At 38.5% G+C, this 19,697-nt stretch overlaps 1 protein-coding gene across 6 annotated transcripts in view; it reads right to left on the bottom strand.

The window, feature by feature from the left end:
* TRIQK (triple QxxK/R motif containing) overlaps positions 1–19,697 on the bottom strand; it is a 291,286-nt gene that overhangs the window by 170,968 nt on the left and 100,621 nt on the right. For 5 of the 6 annotated variants that reach the window (XR_007458465.1, XM_049633158.1, XM_049633161.1 and 2 more), the window contains one exon: positions 18,967–19,106. The exons of the other annotated variant lie outside the window; for it this stretch is intronic. Coding sequence is in view for 4 of the 5 variants with exons in the window: in XM_049633158.1 (XP_049489115.1) it covers positions 18,967–19,106 (140 nt within the window). In the remaining variant the exon portion in view is untranslated. The remainder of the gene's footprint in view (positions 1–18,966; positions 19,107–19,697) is intronic. 6 annotated transcript variants of the gene reach the window in all.

The following is a 19,697-nucleotide window of genomic DNA, read 5'->3' as shown; positions in this document are numbered from 1 at the left end:
GTGGTTCCTTCCCCAGCTATGGGTCGATCAGCACTCAGCTGAATATTTAGGGTCGAGTCTCTGCAATACTCTGGAGTTCTCTCTCTGTGTGGTTCTCTCCTTTCTGTCAATCTTTTCTGAAAATCTAGCTGCTTCAGTCTCTTGGGAATCTCTGTTTGCCTCCTCAACTCTGAGAGTATGCAGAGTCTTTTCTGCACTGTGGCTTCCCTTTCCCTGTACTGTGGCCTGGAAGCTTTCTCAAGGCACTAAGCTGGGATGATTACAGGGCTCACTTGATTTGTTTCCCATTAGGGAATACTGCCCTTTGTCGCCTGATATCCAATGTCTTACAACCATGATTTCCTATAGTTTGTCTGGTTTTCTGCTTGTATGAATCAGCATGGTAAATTTAGTCTCTGTTAACCACCATGGTCAGAAGAAGTCTTTTTTATCTCAATACATTTATTATCTAAATATAATGTTAATAATAAGAATAACAATTTAATTAAAACTTTCTCTTCTCCAATGAAGGAATTAAATTATCTAAATACATTAATTTGAAGTGTCCATTGTTCGATTTGTGCCTCAAGATACTTAGTGTTCCTTTCTGAGAGGAAAATGCATTTTTCTAATTATCTGAAAAATTAAAGTGATGTCTGGTTCTATGGGAAATGACACTAATTCCTTCTGGAAAGTTCTCAGTAACTTAGGAAAGAGCTTGGGAAACTGTTTACAAGTTTGTGTAGCTAAGATGTAAAGATCTCAGAAGTTGTCTAAGTCACTGGGTATCATATACTGAAAATAACTGGTTTCTCCCTAAAATGCTTTTACATAACAGGAATTTCCCCTAGAAACAAGAGTAGACTGGGTCTCAATATATATGGCAAGTTGGACTTAATAAATGATTGTGGAAAGCTTTTTTTTTTTTCACAATTATTGATTGTATTAATGACTTTTATACCTTTGCTCCTACTTCTGAAAGTCCTTCTGGAAAGCAGTTACTTAATTCTTAAAGACTCCAGTTAGATGAAGTTTTTCTTAAAGCTTCCCCAGACAAATGTCAATCCCACCTTCTGTTGCTCTCATAGCATTTTGTGAGTAGTTAGCATTTTAGCTCACACAGGGCTGTATGGTAATTATTCATTATCAAGTCTCTTTCCACCAATAAAACTATGTACTTTTACATGAGAAGGCCCTGTCATTCATATTCTTCTTGGTACCTTTCATTCACTCTTACTACATAGAAGTGATAAATACTTGTGAAACCAAATAACATACATAAGACACTCATAAATGGGGATAAGAAAATAATGTGATAGGAGCCACGAACGGAGAATAGCGAGAAGTAAAGGTGGATTAGTAGAGTGCGGTTAGATTAAGAAAGATGGGAAAAGTTAGTAAGAGCATCTACACTTATATCAGGAAAAATACCAAGTTACTGAATACTATTGATTAAGGAAGACAAAAAAAAATTACAAAATAATGTTATACATTTTTCCTTCCAAAAAAAAAAAGTAGAAATTTAATCATCTTAAAAGTTTCTCACACAATGGGCAGAAGACAAGAGAAGTGTCCTTCTCTAAAGAAGACATCCAGATGGCCAACAGGCACATGAAAAGATGCAACGTACTCCTCATCAGGGAAATACAAATCAAAACCACACTGAGATATCACCTCACACCAGTCAGAGTGGCTAAAATGAACAAATCAGGAGACTATAGATGCTGGAGAGGATGTGAAGAAACGGGAACCCTCTTGCACTGTTGGTGGGAATGCAAACTGGTGCAGCCACTTCGGAAAACAGTGTGGAGGTTCCCCCCAAAATTAAAAATAGATCTACCCTATGACCCAGCAATAGCACTGCTAGGAATTTACCCAAGGGATACAGGAGTGCTGATGCATAGGGGCACTTGGACCCCAATGTTTATAGCAGCACTTTCAACAATAGCCAAATTAAGGAAAGAGCCTAAATGTCCATCAACTGATGAATGGATAAAGAAATTGTGGTTTATATACAATGGAATACTACTTGGCAATGAGAAAGAATGAAATATGGCCTTTTGTAGCAACGTAGATGGAACTGGAGAGTGTTATGCTAAGTGAAATAAGTCAGGAAGAGAAAGACAGATACCATATGCTTTCACTCTTATGTGGATCCTGAGAAACTCAACAGAAGACCATGGGGGATGGGAAGGGAAAAAAAAAAGTTAGAGAGGGAGGGAGCCAAACCATAACAGACTCTTAAAACTGAGAATAGGGGCGCCTGGGTGGCGCAGTCGGTTAAGCGTCCGACTTCAGCCAGGTCACGATCTCGCGGTCCGTGAGTTCGAGCCCCGCGTCAGGCTCTGAGCTGACGGCTCAGAGCCTGGAGCCTGTTTCCGATTCTGTGTCTCCCTCTCTCTCTGCCCCTCCCCCGTTCATGCTCTGTCTCTCTCTGTCCCAAAAATAAATAAAAAAAAAAAAACAAAAAAAAAACTGAGAATAAACTGAGGATTCATGGGGGTGGGAGAGAGGGGAAAGTGGGTGATGGGTATTGAAGAGGGCAAGTGTTGGGATGAGCACTGGGTGTTTTACGGAAACCAATTTGACAATAAATTTCATATTAAAAAAAGTTTCTCACAATTTCAAAATTTCAAAAATACCTGAAGCAAAGCACAAAATAAACAAATACCTTAGAATACCCCCCCTTCTCAATCCTCCCCCTTCCTCTCTGTACTCCGCTCCCCCTCATATTTTAAGGATATTTTCTAAGCACTGTAAAGCTATTTTTAGAACCACCTTTATAAATTTTCAGTATTTGCACTGAATACTGCATTTCTTTCAGAAATACTTAATATTTTACCACCACGATATAGACATTTCATCTTTAGGTCTCTGGTAAAAAACGTAAAATATTTTAAAATAGTATCTGGTTACAGCAGAGTGGGAGAATTTGATAACAAACAGAGAATGGATGAGCTTTACAATACTCAAAATGTCAAAATCCGGATATTGAGATAATAAGATCAGTACACAAAGTATCAGGTAACCTGAGTTCAAAGAAAGTAAATCTGGCATGATAAGTTGGATAAAAATGTCAGAACGAAGGTTATTCTCCACTTGTTTCCCCTTTCTCCTGCATCCATTCTTCTCTCTATGCCACAGAAGGCAGACAGACTCCAAATTTCACCTCTCTGACTCCTTTAACAAATTAGTACAAAAGTAAATATAAATACCTTATAATTTGCAACGTAACTTGCAATATTTTCTTTGCACACCCAAGAAATCATCTTGCACCACTTCTCTAAATCATATCCTATTTATAGGTCAGTTGTGACAATTTATTCGCCTCTCTCCAACTCCATCAACTCTCAGTTAAAATATAGTCACTCCTTTGTAGTTTGGGGTCCCAACCACATATTGCTTGTCTTCTTCAAGGCCTAATGGTAAGGAATGGAACAGGGAGAACAGGAAGCTAACTGGAAACCAAAGTCGCAGCCTATTTAGGGATGTCTGTTACTCCCAGTGTATAATGATCAAAGGAAAAATGGATGGGGGATGTGACTACTAACAGGCCTGCATGGCTGTCTCTTACCCTCCCCACCTCTCCTGAGTCTAGACCTTAGCAGCCGGCCAAGGGAGCAAGCAGGGTCTGAAAGCAGCCTGAGAGTGCAAGTTCCATGTCTGCTGCTTGGAGAATGTCTGCTTTACGGTGATTAGCAGTGATGCTTGCCAACGGCTCTCCAAGGGAGAAGGCACCAAGTGGGTCCTAGAATTTGCCCTGGGTCTGTTACTTCAAGGACAGAGGGAGCTGGGGAAGAGATCCATCTTTCTCATTCATTTAAACAAGCAGCTCAAGAGAGCCAAGAAAGAGTCTCTCTCACTACTGAGGGGTGACCGTGGGTGGGGTGGGACCCACTGGCTGCTCAACAGTGTTATTACCTTTTCTTCCTTGCCCCCCCCCACCCCTTGGGAGGAGCAAGTATGGAGTAGAGAGAATAAAGCCAGAAATGTCCCCTTCAAAATTCCCCAAACCTTGAGAAAACTTGAAAAGCCCTCTCTATCAAAATATAGAGATAGTGGATTCTTCCCTAAAAGATTCTTCCCTAAAAAACCTCCTTGGCAGGGCTAGTAAAATTATTAAATGAAGTACACATAGAGAGCTCCTAAACATGACCATACACATAGTAGGTATTCCATAAAATTAGTTTAAAAAGTAAGAATAGTCCTTGAACTATATTGTCTGAACTCCAATGGGAAGAAGTTGCCAGTAATTACTAATAATGACTAATTTTCAACACGCACTTTAGTCACTCCTTATATATATTATTGCTGTTATTAAGTACCTAACAAGGTTTGTTGGCCTAGAACAATGCATTGCCTCAAATTGAAAATAGGCAGTAATTCAATAGAAAAATTTACAGGCAGTGTAGAACCCCCTTAAATTGAATTAGACTCTTAAATATAGTACTTACAGTACCCTTGATGTAAGCTTTTTTAAAGCATTAGGGGAATCAAACAAACAAGGTCTATATTTTTGCATAGGGTGTTTTATGTTCAATGCTGCAATATTTATGTTTGGCACCATTCACTCCATGAGAAAATATAGGCTGTGTGTCTTTTATTTGCTTGATAGTTCAGACTCACTGATACCCAAGGGCTTACTACACCCACAGATTTTGTCACAATACTTATATTCTGAAAAGGGATTTTCACCATTCAAAAGCAAGCCAAGTCTAATTCTGTAATTTTTTTATACTGTAAGATGTTATTATTTAGTATGTGTGAAGTACCTAAAAGATCTATCATCAGTGAATATGACATAATATAATCTATTTTGCACAGTAAAACTGCTTGCCAATTTCTGTTTCATTTCCAACTGATGGCCAATTTAAAGAGTCTTGGTTTTTTTTTTTCTGTTTTCTTAGTCTGTTATTAAATTTACTATCAAAGCAATTAAGAGAAAATAATTCAGTTCTTCTACACCTATTTTGAACAAATGGATTCTGACTTCATCATTTAATGAATGTTCTGTGAACAATTTAAATATTCTTTTCTTTGAGGAATTCTGAGAGTGCAGGTTTTGAAATAACAATAGTAAAGATCAACTCAGCAATATTATTTCCCAGGGCTATGTCATATACCTTTTTTTTTTTTTTTTTTTTTTTTTTTTTTTTTTTTTTTTTTTTTTTAAGAAAAGACAAGAACTTTATCTTGCTTTTGGTTGGAAGGAGCTACTGATGTTCATCAATTGGGAAGTCAGAGATGATAAAAAGAGACTATTGCATGGAGGAGACTGGAGCAAAGATCTACTGACCAAAGGTCAGAGGCTGAGCAAAGAAGCAAGATGGTAACTACATATAAGGTTCGAGACTTTCCAAAAGGAAGAAACTGCATTAGTCTCTCCACCAGACTGTGCTAGCATTTGCTGACTTGAGGACTATGCCACTTAAAATTAGTAGAAAGTAAACTAAGATAAAGATATAATCAACAACAACAATAATAATACCCATTATTCACTGAATATCTACAATGTGCCACATACTTCAGAGATATACACAAATACTATTACACATGAAGAAAGCAAAGCTCAGAGACATTAAGAATGTGGGTTAAGATCATGAAGTTCATAGATCATGCAACAAGGACTCAAGCCAATTCAAAACCTATACTTTCTCCACTAAGCCGTTTTCATGTAAGAAAAAAAAACAATACTCCTCAAACTGATCATTTGTATTTCATTTATACAGAAATTTTAAGCTATTTAGCCATTTGCCAGCTCTATTTCTGTATGGAAGAACTACACTAACTTCAGTTCAATCATGCTGACTCAATGGCACGCAAGGGTTTATGATTATAAATACCTCTGTGATTCAAAAAGGCAACTGTTGTTCCATTTTTCCAATCCATCAAGTTGACTGTTTGCTTCAGAAAAAAACATCGCTACATGAGTTGTTGCATGTTGATAGAAGCCATTTTTAAAAAAGAATGGAATTAACATTAATTGTGCCAGGCCTTGTGCAAGACTTTGCTTTCTTTATCCAAGGTGAACTTTATGAAAGTTTAGGTCCATTTTATAGATGAGGAATTAAAAGCTCACACAGAACAAGTCAGTTTCCAGAGACTACAGAAAGCCAGTAGTCTAACACTCTTGACCAGCGTGGTGGTAACACAGGTGCAGAAGGAATGAGATAGACCTAGTGTTCAAGTCCTAGAGGTGCTCCAAGCCATAACCATGCCAGGATCCGGATCAGACATAGAGATACCAAGAAAGACTAAGTTTCTTGCCTTAACTTGCACATGGGTAGCAGTTTCTTTGATGACTCACTTCCGTAGTTGCCTTTTAAGAGGCATTCTTGAGAGCTTTACCAAAAATCAATTTCTTCGGCCCTCTAGTGTTTTAGACTTTAGGTGTCACACTTCAGGAAAATGTGCACCCCTATTGTTCCTTTACTAGAGAGTCACAGAGTTTGACTTTCTTTAAATTCAGAAAACCTGGACAGAGGGTTAAAGAAAAAAAATGCAACAGATGTCACAGCCCAGGATAGGATGGCAGCTAATGGATTATCTGTAACACTCTTTCTTCTTCCTTTGCCTCATCTCTTTATCATGTGCGTAGTGAAAAGAGAAGACCAAGAAAGAGAATAGAACAACCACTGTCAATATTTTCTTTTAATAGAATAAAAATTAAAAACGGGAAAAAAAAGAACACACAGAAAGATTAAAAAATGTTTAAAAATATTTTTGATATTATTTCAAGACCTACAAATGGATTATGAACTGAAGTTTGAAACACATTGGTCTAAAGAGATCATTTCCTAAGGAGTTCTAATTTCTCCATCTTTTAAAAACATTTTAACGTTTACTCATTTTTGAGAGACACAGTGCAACTGAGGAGGGGCAGAGAGAGAGGGAGACAGAATCTGAAGCAGGCTCCACACTCTGAGCTGTCAGCACAGAGTCTGACACAGGGCTTGAACCCACGAACCGTGAGATCATTACCTGAACCGGTCAGATGCTTAACCAACTGAGCCACCCAGGTGCCCCTCTCCTTCATCTTTGGTTGGCAACACAATTTAACCACAATGAGAAGATATTTCTCTCCCCAGCTCCTGCTTTTTTATCCTTTTACTTTTTTTCTAGAGGAAGTCTTAAGTGTCTCCTACTAGTTGGAGACTTACCATTAAAATCTACCCTGTCCCCAATCACTCAAACCATTTAAACTTGTTGACTTTGTTTTACCCCCAAGACGACAAGAGACCAAATTATTAAAGTAAATCATGTCCAAACCCAACAAGGTAGCAATTCTTTTTATAATATCCCTAACGTATGGCCATTTAACCTCTGCCTGAATTGTTATGTTAATGCCTTCATTGCCTAATTAAGAGAAGGAATTCAGGTCAGATATGAAGAATCATCAGGTATTCTTCTCTAAAAGCAATTAGCCACTTGGTTTTAACATTTATGTTCCTTGAAAACATTATGTTTATTTAAACTGTGCTTCCCCCTCTCCCTCCCCAATTCAGGTGTAAACAAAATAATAAAGTGTTAGCCTTTTCTGGTGCATCTGTGAACACAATATTAGCTTCTGACAGCCGAGGACGGCTGGACTTTCACCTTTACTTTATTTCCTCAAAATAACAGTTGTCAGATGCATAAATATAAACATGTCTATAAAAATAAAACCTCAGAAATTCACATATGCAGAGAATCATATGCTCATACTAGAATATCACAACACAACTCAATCAATTGATGTTTTAGACTTTTGAAGTTCAAGAGATAGTCAAAGACTTATTCTGATGCAAGTTAATGTGGTCAACCATATGATGTTGGAGCCCTGGAGTGCTGGGTAGGCTAGAAAGAAAGAAAATTGTTTTTTTTACTTTGGGAGGAGGAGTCACAAACTCAAAAGCCCACAGGGACCAGAAGGATCACAGAAATGAGGGAAGTGGTAAAGAACTGGAGTCTCCTGGGAAGACTGTCCCCAATGGAAAGGAAGTTCCCATTACTCAGCACTAGCCACGGTTTTCCAGAAGATGTAGTTCAGTTTTCTAGATTTTTCTATTTTTTAAAAGAAGCCAGACAACTTTTTTGTTTTAGGGAAATCTTTTTATTTTTAAATGTTGGACCCTAGCTCAATTAAAAACAAAAACAAAAACAAAAACAAAAACAAAAACAAACTACTGGCCAAACAAAATATATTTGCAGGCTCACGTGTCTCTAGTTTAGTAAACTTGGGTTAGGCAGATGGGCCACTTTCAGCTTCTTTCCTAAAATTCAATATTTATATTCATTTATTTATATACTCAGGCAAGAGTAAGTTATTTTCTAATGTTTTTAATGTGCTTAAGCTAAATTAGATAGGAAATGCCTTTGAGATGAATTATCTTAAAAGCAATGGATGCTAGTTAAGGTGGAGACAGTTCTACTAGGTTGTAGCGGAGTGGGGGCCAGGAAGCCAGAATGAGGAGAAATATTTCTTTGTACGAATTATTGATGAAGACAGCCTTGAATCACCATCCAACAGAAGTTTCTGTAATGATGAAATGTTCTACATCTGCTCTGCCAAATAAGATAGCCACTAGTCACGTGTGTGGCTGGCAATTAGCATTTGAAATGTGGCTCGTATAAGAACAGAATTTTCAATGTTATTTAAGTTAAATTAATCAAATTAAATAGCCATATGTGGTTAACGACAACTGTATTTGACAGTACAGCTCTAGATGTATGTGTCAGAAGAGATCATCAGGTTCAAAGGTATCACTACTTGGTGTAAGCTAATTAGATATTGTCAAATTGATTTCCAAATTGTTTCTACTAACTTATATATGCAAAAATTTTTGTTTTTTTATACTTCAACTTCTTCAACACTTGTATTTACATCAAAATTTTAAATTGTGGGTAGTCATATGAGCAATAATGTCAGCTCTTGATTAGCTTACTCGCGATTTTCCTGATTATTACTGAAGTTCACCATCTTACAATATCAAACATTTGAGTTTAAACTTTGAATTTTCTGTTCACATACTTTGATAATTTTTCTAAAAGTTATTTCTTTTTTTCTTTGTTTTCTATCTCTATCTCTTCTTTCCTTCCTTACTAATTTGTAGACATAATTGATAAATTCTCCATTTTAATTTTTTGTCAGTTATATGAATCAAAAATATCTTCTCTCAGTCTGTGTACTGTATTTTCACTGTTTATAGTGTCTTATTTGATCAGAAGTTTTAAAATTTTAATGCAGTATGGTATGTCTATCACTTACTTTAGGACTTACGCAATCTGTGCCTTATTAAAGAAATTCTGGCTGAACCAATGTCTACTTTATCTAATATTAATATATAACTAGACCAACATTGTTTTCATTGAGGTTTGCCAGGTTTAGTAAATAATTATAGGATACACAGTCAAATTTGATTTCCCGATAAACGATGAACTCTTTTCAGTATGTTTGCCTCATGCAATATTTGGAACATACTTATTATAATAAAAGATATTCCTTGTCTCTCTGAAATTAACATTTTTAACTGGTCATCTTGTATTTCCTCTGGCAACAATATGTTGTTTAGAAAATATCTACTATATATCTTCTCTCATTTTTCTTCCAAACTTTCAAAATCCTTATGCATTAAGTGTGTCTTTCATAACTAGCATTTAAATGAGATTTAGTTCCTTACCCAACATAAGGATCTGCCTTTTAAAAGGCAAAGTCCATTTACAATTTTAAATATAATTTACTGCCATTTATTGTGACTATTTTCCTTTAATATTTACCATGTTTTTTTTATGCTTATTTTTTCTCTTTCTCTGCCTTTTCCTGTATTAACTGGGATTTCCTCTTAATAGTCTCTGGCCCTATTATCTCAAGTTTTGAAGAAATCTCCTACATACTTTTTGCGCACTTTTATTTCATGATTCCAGGTATACATGTTTCCATGTTTCAGAGCATTTAATTATCTCTGCCTTTTCAGACAGAAATATTAATGTTCCTTAATATTTCTATTTTCAATGGTATGTTTATTGATGTTACAAATATGTGTTAAAGTGTTCTCTGGTTAAGTAAGACCTGTGGTTGTAACAAGATGAATAAGGCAGAATCCCTATGCTCGAGATATTTATAGATGCTATTGCCTCATAAAATAATAAATATAAAATACGTCTTCTTATGTAAGTGCATATATATATAGGAGTATGTGTGTGAAGGTAGCTCAGTACCTAACATCTATATGTATCTACTGCTTATAAACACACACACACACACACACACACACACACACACATAAATACTTATTCTACTGACCACTGCTATGATGGTGCATTGGTGTGAGACTGACCATATACTAGGTACCAGTGGGGGGACACGTGGAGCCACTGACCCATAGTTTTCATAATAAAAAGTCTGCAGTGCTTAGAAATATAAAACAGTCTCACATATCATGATAGCAGTATTTGCAAAGCAATTTCATGTTCTTTTTCTCACTTAACTTTTCCAAAATTCTTATGGGAGTAGGAAAGATATTCTAAACTTCCGTAAAGTAGTAAAGTAGTAATTGAGACCCTAAAATATTTTTAAGAGATTAGTTCAGAAAGTGTTTTTCTGAATCCTAGAAAATGGATTCTAGGATTCTGTAAACCTCAACTTAAATTTCAGGCATTATTTGATTTGTTACTATAGAATATGGCCCTTTTATTTTACTTTATTCACACTTTAAATATAGCCTAATGAAATAAACATATTTTAACCAGAGTTGTATGCTTTTTTCTTCACAAAGCCTTGTCTGAAAGATTAGAATCATGAAGAAAGGCACATCAAAAATTGTCTACTTTCAGAACAGAAGCTCAACATGACCACATATACTGTGTTTAAATTAAACATCAAAGTGTATGTTTATGTTTTTAAAATTATAGTAAAAGAGCTAACATTTTCTCAGTACATCTTATAGTAAATCGTTCAATAATTAATGTTGCTATTTTAATTAAAATTAACCTTACAGAAAATGACTTAATCGTGTGTTTTATACAAGATTTTTCCTGGTTAAATTTCATAGTAGAATCCTAACCTCATGAGCTATGCAACCAAAACCTTTAAAAGCCATTGGATTGTGGACATGAGGTAGAAAGAAAGAACAAACTTCTGTCACTCTTTATACAACAAGACCCATGAAGAGAAAATTTTTTTTTTCTTAATCAGGAAAATGATGCAGATGACCTTTAAAAGGATATGGATAAAAAGAAGAAAACTTGTGGAAGACAGGCGTAGCCACAGAAGGTATTGTGATTAATGTAATTCATAAGCAAATAAAAGCCATTCTCATTTATCCAATTAAATATGTGTTTTGTTGGGGCACCTGGGTGGCTCAGTCGGTTAAGTGTCTGACTTTGGCTCAGGTCACGGTTTCACAGTTTGTGAGATCGAGCCCCGTGTCGGGCTCTGTGCCGACAGCTCAGAGCCTGGATCACACTTCAGATTCTGTGCCTCCCTCTCTCTGCACCTCCCCCACTCACGCTCTGTCTCTCTCTCTCTCAAAAATAAATAAACATGAAAAAAAGTTTTTAAAAAAATAAAGTGGCTTCTCAGGGATTAGTTTGAAAATGTGTCTCTCACCCTTATGCCACAGACTGAAATCCAGTTGTTGGTCATGCTTCTATAAAGATTCAACAGATATGACACTGTTAGAAGTCAGTCTGCTGTTGAAAAGGATATCTGTGTAGGAAAGGAGGGATGCTACAGCAATCTCCTACGTACTCAGCATAGCACTGTAGGAGCAGAAGTTGGAGAAAGACATGGGAGGAGCTGTCTTCTAGGCATCCGTGGGTAGTAGAAGCATCTGCCCCATTCACTGCAGTGTGCTCACTGCCCTACACATAGCTTAACACGTATAAAGCACCTAATAAGAATTTCCTGAAGAAATGAATCAATGAAGGTTGAGCCCCAAAAATTACACATAAAAAATTACATTTTCTTTTCTCAGTCTTTCTCCTAAGTTCAGACCAATCCAGGTGGATATCAAATAGACTATAAGATTGTGTCAGTTTGCTACCTAAGGGGCTTGGCATCAGGTCAGCCTCCTAGGCCCACGTATACATGCCACAGCATAAGGATCACACTTCTGTTCAATCATCTAAGCTTCCTTCATCATCGTCCACAGGGATTCCAGTGTCCTGGTGACTAGGCACAAGCTCTCAGGCCCTGGGAATCAAAACTATCCCGTCTGCCCCAGTTAAATGAATTTAGCATCAGCTGTATTTGCTTCTTCCTTCTCTTCCTCTTGATAGACTAACATCCCTGGAATTAGGAAACCTAACGCTCCTTCTTACAAAACAAGCACTCTCTTCTGGGGGACTGCTTCTCCCTCAACTGTAACTACATGCTTGAGTACAAGTTGCCAATCACGTTATTCTTCCCTCCTCTCCCCCAACAGTTTAATTTCTGAGTGGATTGTGAGGCCGGAGCAATCAGAATCTGTCTGCAGAACGTTGTGAAATAAAGCAGAAAAAGAAATATAAGCCCTTCCCGTGTAAATCTGTGAAATATGGAGAATGGATCGGCTGATGGTCAAATTGTTTTATATATGTGAATGGAAATGGTCTGTAAAAACTAAGATGGTGGGAAAAGCAGATAAGGGAAAGATGATGAGAGAGAGAGAAGGAGGGAAGGGGAGAAGGACAAGAGAGAAAAAGAAAAAAGAGAAAGATGATAGGATGTGAGTTCAAGGTTCCAATTTTCCTTGAAGACTTAACTCCATCCCTAATCATCCCTCTGTTTTGTGAGGAAAGAGATGGTTCTTTTTGCCCATGTTAATATGATTTTTTGGTCACTTTCAACTAAATTATTGGGGATGATGAAGGATAGCAGTTGGAGGCTTGCCTCCCCCACTTTCTCAAACCACCTGAGGGTCGAGTGCTCTGTGGCCAAGTCCCAGTTGCCCACAATGGTAATCTGTTCATGAACAGCCTGTGTGGGCATCCTCCCACTTCTTGTCTCAGCTCTCCACTCCCTACCTGTGCTTCCTGTGGTTACCTCCCAAATAAATCCATGGTGCTCAAATCCTTATTTCAGAATTACTGTTGGGAAAGCCAACTATGGAGAAATAAGAATATTTTTATGCTGCTACCATTTTCTGATCATAAAAATAACACTTGTCCGCTGAAGGTAATTTGAAAAATTAAGAGGTACAAAGAAAACAAAAACTGTTAGAACATAATTGTAGCAGATATAATTACTAAAATTTTGATGTATTTCAATCCATATAAATAAATAGAAAGTATTTGCATTGTGTTAACCAAGTTTGAATCTCTATACCACCACCAAGATGTATAACTTAGCAACAGATATTTTACTTTTGCCTGTTTCAGTTTTTTTTTATTAGTAAGGTGTGTATACACAGACACACACACACACAGACACACACAGACCCACACAGACCCCAACAAGATTGCTGCAAAGGTTAAATGCAATAAAATATGTGAAAGTATGTGTTGCAAAGCAGGTGTCTAATATCCATCATTATTGTTGTTCTTTGTTTCAGGGATTTTCAGTGAAATAGAAGATCTATAGGGCACCTCAGTGGCTTACTCAGTTAACTGTCTGGCTTCGACTTAAGCCATGATCTCGCGGTTCGTGGGTTCGAGCCCTGCGTTGGGCTCTGTACTGACAGCTCGAAGCCTGTCAGCTTCAGATTCTGTGTCTCCCTCTCTCTCTGCCCCTCCCCTATTCGTGCTCTGTCTCTGTCTCTCTCCCTCAAAAATAAATAAACATTAAAAAATTTAAAAAAAGAGACAGAAGATCTACCCATGCCTCATGCAGCCTACTTGGTACTTTTACTCAGACCCATATTTTCTAATACTTAGAAATATAGAGATCATTGTTTTTCTAAGTGCAGTTGAGAAACCACAAATACCAGAATCACCTAGGGAGCTTATTAAAAAGGGAACTTCCTACATCCCACTAAATCGGTCTTTGAGATAGGGCCTGAGAATATGCATTTCAATAAAGCATCTCCCGTGACTCTTGTTTCTGCTAAAGCAGGAGAAGCAATCATTTAGCTGAAGCTAGTAAATGCGGCCTCAGAGGACTGACACCAGGCCAGTTTCCCGCATCTGTGGGAGTCAAGCCCCCTGGTGAACAGACGCGCACTGAGACTTTGCCTACTCTGAAACTTCACAGCTGTGAATAGTCTGAGCTTTGAAGCCAGGGAGACTTGAACTCAAACCCCAGCTTCGCCATATACTTGCTGTCAGATCTTAAGCAGGGTAACTCAATCACCACGAGCCTCAGTTTCCTCCCACGTGAAATATGGGTGATAGCGATAAACGCCTCCAAGGGTTTGGGACGATTAAAGAGGATAATAATTCAGGCAGAGTACAATGCACGTCACCTGCACTGGAGCAAGTGCCCAGTAAATGGTCGGCATCTTCATTACCACCGTCATCTGCTCTCGGGGAGCACCGGAAGTATACGACCAAGAAAGCATCTCTTGAAAACATCCAACTGTTAAGCTGTGGTAGGGTTGGTTGCTCAGTGAGAAAATGTACTAAAAGATAAAGCTTTGACTTAAAATTCGGATGTCAGAAAACTTACTATCTAACTGAGCCATCTTTGTGCGGGACAAATTCTAGAACCAATGGACTGCCTAGACAACACCTGAAGAGCGGTATCTGCCCAGGTGCATCAGGAGACTGCGTGGTCACCGTGCTATTGATCCAACCTCCACCCTGCAAAGAGCCTGGGATATGGAAAATCCCAGTGTTGCACAGGCTGTCATTTTCTGTTGGTATCTAAAAACTGTGATCCCTCTCTTGCCCAAATCGGCGGCTCAGGGCTAACACTACGCTTTCCAATTTTGCATTAAATAAATGATTTCATTGTTGAGCAGATTATATTTACCAGAAGGAGTTACTTTTTAGGTTTGTCTCCTCTAGTGTAACAAATAATGTTAACAGATAAAATTACAATATAGTTTGTAGTAGGTCATAATTTAATTTCTGTGGCTGGGCGTGAGGGATGATGCAGTGGAGAACTGCAAGTACAGATTTAGGATCGTTAGATTATTTGGGTGCTCATTCCGGTGCCATCACGAGCTGGCTGTGTGACCACAGGGAAATTACTCAACTCTGCTGTTTCTCAGTTCCATCAGCTGCAAAATGAGAAAAATGCCACCTGCCCTAAGTCCCTCAGAGACTGGTAATGAGATCAAATGAGACGCCGCGTAAGTGCTTTGAAAAAGTGTGACAAAAGAACACTTACTTTTCATAAAGGATGGAGCCTCACTTCTTAAACAGAAAGCACCCATGTCTCCTTTTAAGCCACCAAATAGAATTGAAAAAGGCAATGTATAATTATAATAAAGCTCAAAAGATCTGGTCTCCTGGGCCTCATCTTCCTTGCCCTCCCATTGTTGTGGCAGATGATTAATCATCAGGTTCTTGACTTCCCTCTTTGCTGATTGGCCACCCTAGGGTCGTAGCCACTTTTCAAATCCATCTTTGGGCTTTGCAGCTATGCAGGGCAAAAAGCCTTCCCTAGCGTTAGGGCCTGCCAAAGCTGAACCCGGAACCCCCATTAGCCTAATTGACAGCATGACTTTCCCCTGGAGAGAAGAGTGATAATCTAGCTATTTATCTTGTCTGCAGGTTTATCACCACTGTGCTCAGGCAGAGATGTTTAAATATAAAAATGAGGTAAGGCACATTCTTGCCAGACTACGTGCCATTAAAGCCAGGTTGGGGGTCAGAAGCATGAAAGGGGAGCATCTGGGATTGTGGTCTTCTCCGTTGCCACTTAATGTCTCAAGTGGCCTTGGAGTAAGGGGCTGCCCACGAGGGCACGAAAGGACACCTCTTGGTAATTGGGAGTAGGCTGGGGCCGTGTGGCCACCGCTACCCACGGAGCCGCTGCCTGCAAGCCGCTAGACTGCCGCTTTTCCGCAAGGCAGGAGAGGCCCATTAGAAACACGGAGGGGCGGTTTAATTCTGCAACAAGATGTGTACAAATGGATGCCTCCTATCGAAACCCATGCAACAGCTTCCAAAGTTAATTAAAAGCTAATTTTCTAATGAGGTGGCAACACTGGCAACAACACGCTAGCAGTATGAGAGCTGCAGCCAGCAGCCGGTGAGGGAACAGGCAACCTCCTTCTTACAGGATGGAACATCCTACCTGCATCCATTCATTAGCCTCCAGCTGTATTGCTTTCATACCAGACACCAGCATACGCTGTCATAAAACTCAGAAACTGTTTTGGCATTGCCAAGATATCGTGGATACTTATTTTACAGCAGGACCCTCTCCGGGCATAACACCATAGGCAATGAGATCCGTTCCTGGAAATATTAAATCCAGGGGGCAGTGCCGTGGACGTTCTGTTATGTCAAGTGACATGGCATTTTAATCCTTTGGGCAATTGTTAATTGTAAGCCAGACTTGCAATTAGCCTTAATAAATAGAGAGAAAGTGCCTTAAATTAACTGCACTTATGTTGGTTTTGCCTCTTGTTTTGATTTCAAACACATAGCCAAGCAGGATGACTCACGGCCATTATCCTAATGATATGGGTCTCCTGGCCATAGGCAGAGTGTGCCAGGCACCTGTGGCTGTTCCTTGGCATTCTTCGCAGGGAGTGGATAATGATGTCATGCAAATGATGCTGAGAATCGTGAAAAAAAAAATATTTCTACAGAAACTCCAGGATTCTGGATACTTAAGATGTAACTTGTTTGTTCAATTCTATCCATAAATAATTAGAAGACATATTTAGGCTCTCCAACATAGTCTAGGAAACAGAATAAAAAATTATTACATAGTCATCTAACGGTAAGCAGCAGATAGAAAAATCCACTTTGAATTTTCTGCTTCTACGGGAAGCTTCTGGCCGCCAGGTCAATAGAAGAGTCATTTTTTTTATTTGCTCATCCTTTTAGAAAACAGTATAGAGTTAGGGCGTTTCAGTTAACTGGTCTTTAGGTACACTCTTTATCTCTTATTCTTGGGCTCATTTTCTCTCCCTCACGATCTCACTTGTAGCTTCTGTCTCTCATTCTTGTATTCATTTATTCTCTCAGCCTCTTGTCTCTGCTCGTTGTGTCTCTTTCTCTCACTCTTGCTCTCTTATAGTCTTATATCCTAGCACTCTCTAGAGTGCTCCAAAGCATATAATATGGAGGTTATGTCTGTGTTGTTACCAGTTCAGGGAAACTTTAAGAAATGCCCCTCACATCTCACTGGCCAACACCGAGTCACATGTCCATACTTAAATCGATCACCGGAAAAGGGAATAAGACCATATGATTGGATCAGATTAACCCGGACTTATTCCCTGGGGTTGGGGCTGGCCTGACCTCCCCAGAAGCAGTGGTTGTGCAAATAAGTGTGGCTACCTCAACAGAACGTGGGTTCTGAAGGAAGGGTAAAGGGAAAATGGCTGCCGGACCAGCAACCACTAGTGTCTGCTAGGAGGATCACAAGAAATATATAAAGCATCCCAAACAGAGAGAGAAGAATGGGATCTGAATAACAGCTCTGAGGACTGTTCCCAGAAGAGTCAGATGACCGAAGCTGCGCCCTCTGGAGAGGAAGTAGAGTTCCATGTTCTGCGAGACTAGGACCTACACATGCTGGCCGCTGTAGAAAAACCTTAACCAGTCCTAGGACAAAAAGGAGTTAGGTATCACTCTCGTGTTCTTTTAACAAATGTTGGTTGAGTGCTAACGATGTGGCCGGCACCTCAGAGGACCTATGGTCATGACAAGTGAACAAGATGAAGTTCTGACTCTCATAAAGTGGACTCGCTAGCAAGAGAAAGAGATGATGAGTGGGTTAAATCCGTAAATAAGTAATAGACTGTGAAGAACCTGAGACTGAAATACAGTAGACGGTTCCTGGTTTAGGACAGGAGCAGGGAATCTTAACCAGGCTCGCTAGGAGGGCATCTCTGAGGAAGCAAGGACAAACATAAAATAGGAATGGGAACTTACAAAGAGCTGAGCACCTGCTACAAGTGGCATACAAGCTAAAAGGAATGTTCCAACAACTTCTTGACTTGTCTGATGATTATTTCATTTCTGAAACATTATCGTAATCATTGTGGTTAAAAAGTCATTACTAAGGACATACCATCTGCTAAGAATTTTGTGTGCCTTATTGATTCATTTAATAAATATTCATGACTCACCTACTATGTGCCAGGCACAGTTCGGGACAAGTGCTAAGGAACAGCAATTAACGAAACCAATGACATTTCTTGGGTTGGGGAGCTGACATTCCCATTTAATTCTCACCCGTTAAAAAACAAACACACAAACAAGCCATGAAGTAGATCCTAATCACACTTAGCAGATGGGAATACTGTTGCTTAGAGATATTAAATACCTTGATTAACATTATTTTTCAAAGCCTTGACTTTTGCTATTATACACTGCCTTAAAGGAACCAGTGATACAAAACAGCTGTGGTAGAAAATGCAGGTGGTAATCAAATCTTATGAAGGCAGTCTTCAAAATATCTCAAGTAAAGGTAGGGATAAATCTGTGATGTGAGACCCTACTATAAATATTATTAAAATTCAATTATTTATGTTAAAATTTTAATTGCCTTGATACAATTGTGATAATCCTAATGAAAATGAAAATGAGAAAGTCAATAATGGTGGCTTCAATCAGGATTTTGTCCACAAGTGTCCATGGATGAAAGTCATTGGTTTATCAGTTCCGCGAAATTATATGAAATTTGAATGTCTAGGGGCCTTATTTGGGGAAGGGATGTCCAGGGCTTTAGATTCCTAAAAGTTTGATCCTTCAAAATGGTCTAGAACCATCACTTCAGAAGTTACATATATCCCCAAAGGGAGCTTTCCAATGGATTTCACTGTAAAAGGGTATATTAAAAAAGAACACACAACCAAAAGTACCAGACACTTCTAGAGAATACCATCAGGAAATCTTAGGCCCTACATGAGCTAAAGTGACTGGAAATTGTTAAGGAAAAATATATAAAAAAGTTTCACTTACTGATATCCCACATAAGAGCAGGGAAGGTCCAGGTTTGCCTGTGGCTCAGGTCCGATTGCACAATGCTGACAGCTGACAAGCAGAGAACAGATCTGATAAGGTCTGATGATTTTTCTACCTTGGTTGTCAAGGACAGTGATCTACAGATAGGAAAAGTAGGACGAAGGCTGGTAAGAGGAAATCGAAGCCTGAAATCCATAAGAAGACTGTAAGAATTTCTATGTCTCAATTGCTCTGGTCTCTTAGCTTTCAAATATTCCTTATTTAGAACTTCAAGAAAACTTAGTGTCAGCTCATCAATCTAACTTCAATGTCCTTATGGAATCATTAAAATTTGAAATTTTGGAAGGCTGGAGGTGGGCAAACTTCACTCTGATGATCCAAAACAGGTCAGACAACTTGACTGCAGTCAAGAGTAGAGAAGGGATTGTTTAAAATGTATTTTGTGAGCGCTTAAAATGAACCCAGGCTCACTTTCAGGCTTATTTCCTTTTAAGCTAGCACTTCTCAAATAAAAGCTTATGGAAACACAAATGCAGTAAAATATTGCTTTCTACAGAATGTTTAATAAACTCCCTATTTGGGAACATTTTTTTTTTCTAGAGCGAAATATAACATGATCCTACCAATGTTAACTATGAACATGGACAAACCAAACAGAAGTGGTATCACCCACTCAAATACCGGTCTTACTGAAAGCAAAGAGATTTGGAAGCTAAATAGACATGGTT

The sequence above is a fragment of the Panthera uncia genome, chromosome F2, assembly GCF_023721935.1.
Source record: "Panthera uncia isolate 11264 chromosome F2, Puncia_PCG_1.0, whole genome shotgun sequence".
In the NCBI taxonomy this organism is placed as follows: Eukaryota; Metazoa; Chordata; class Mammalia; order Carnivora; family Felidae; genus Panthera; species Panthera uncia.
Note: the sequence above shows the minus strand (reverse complement) of the source record. Positions and strands in the feature narration are given on the sequence as shown.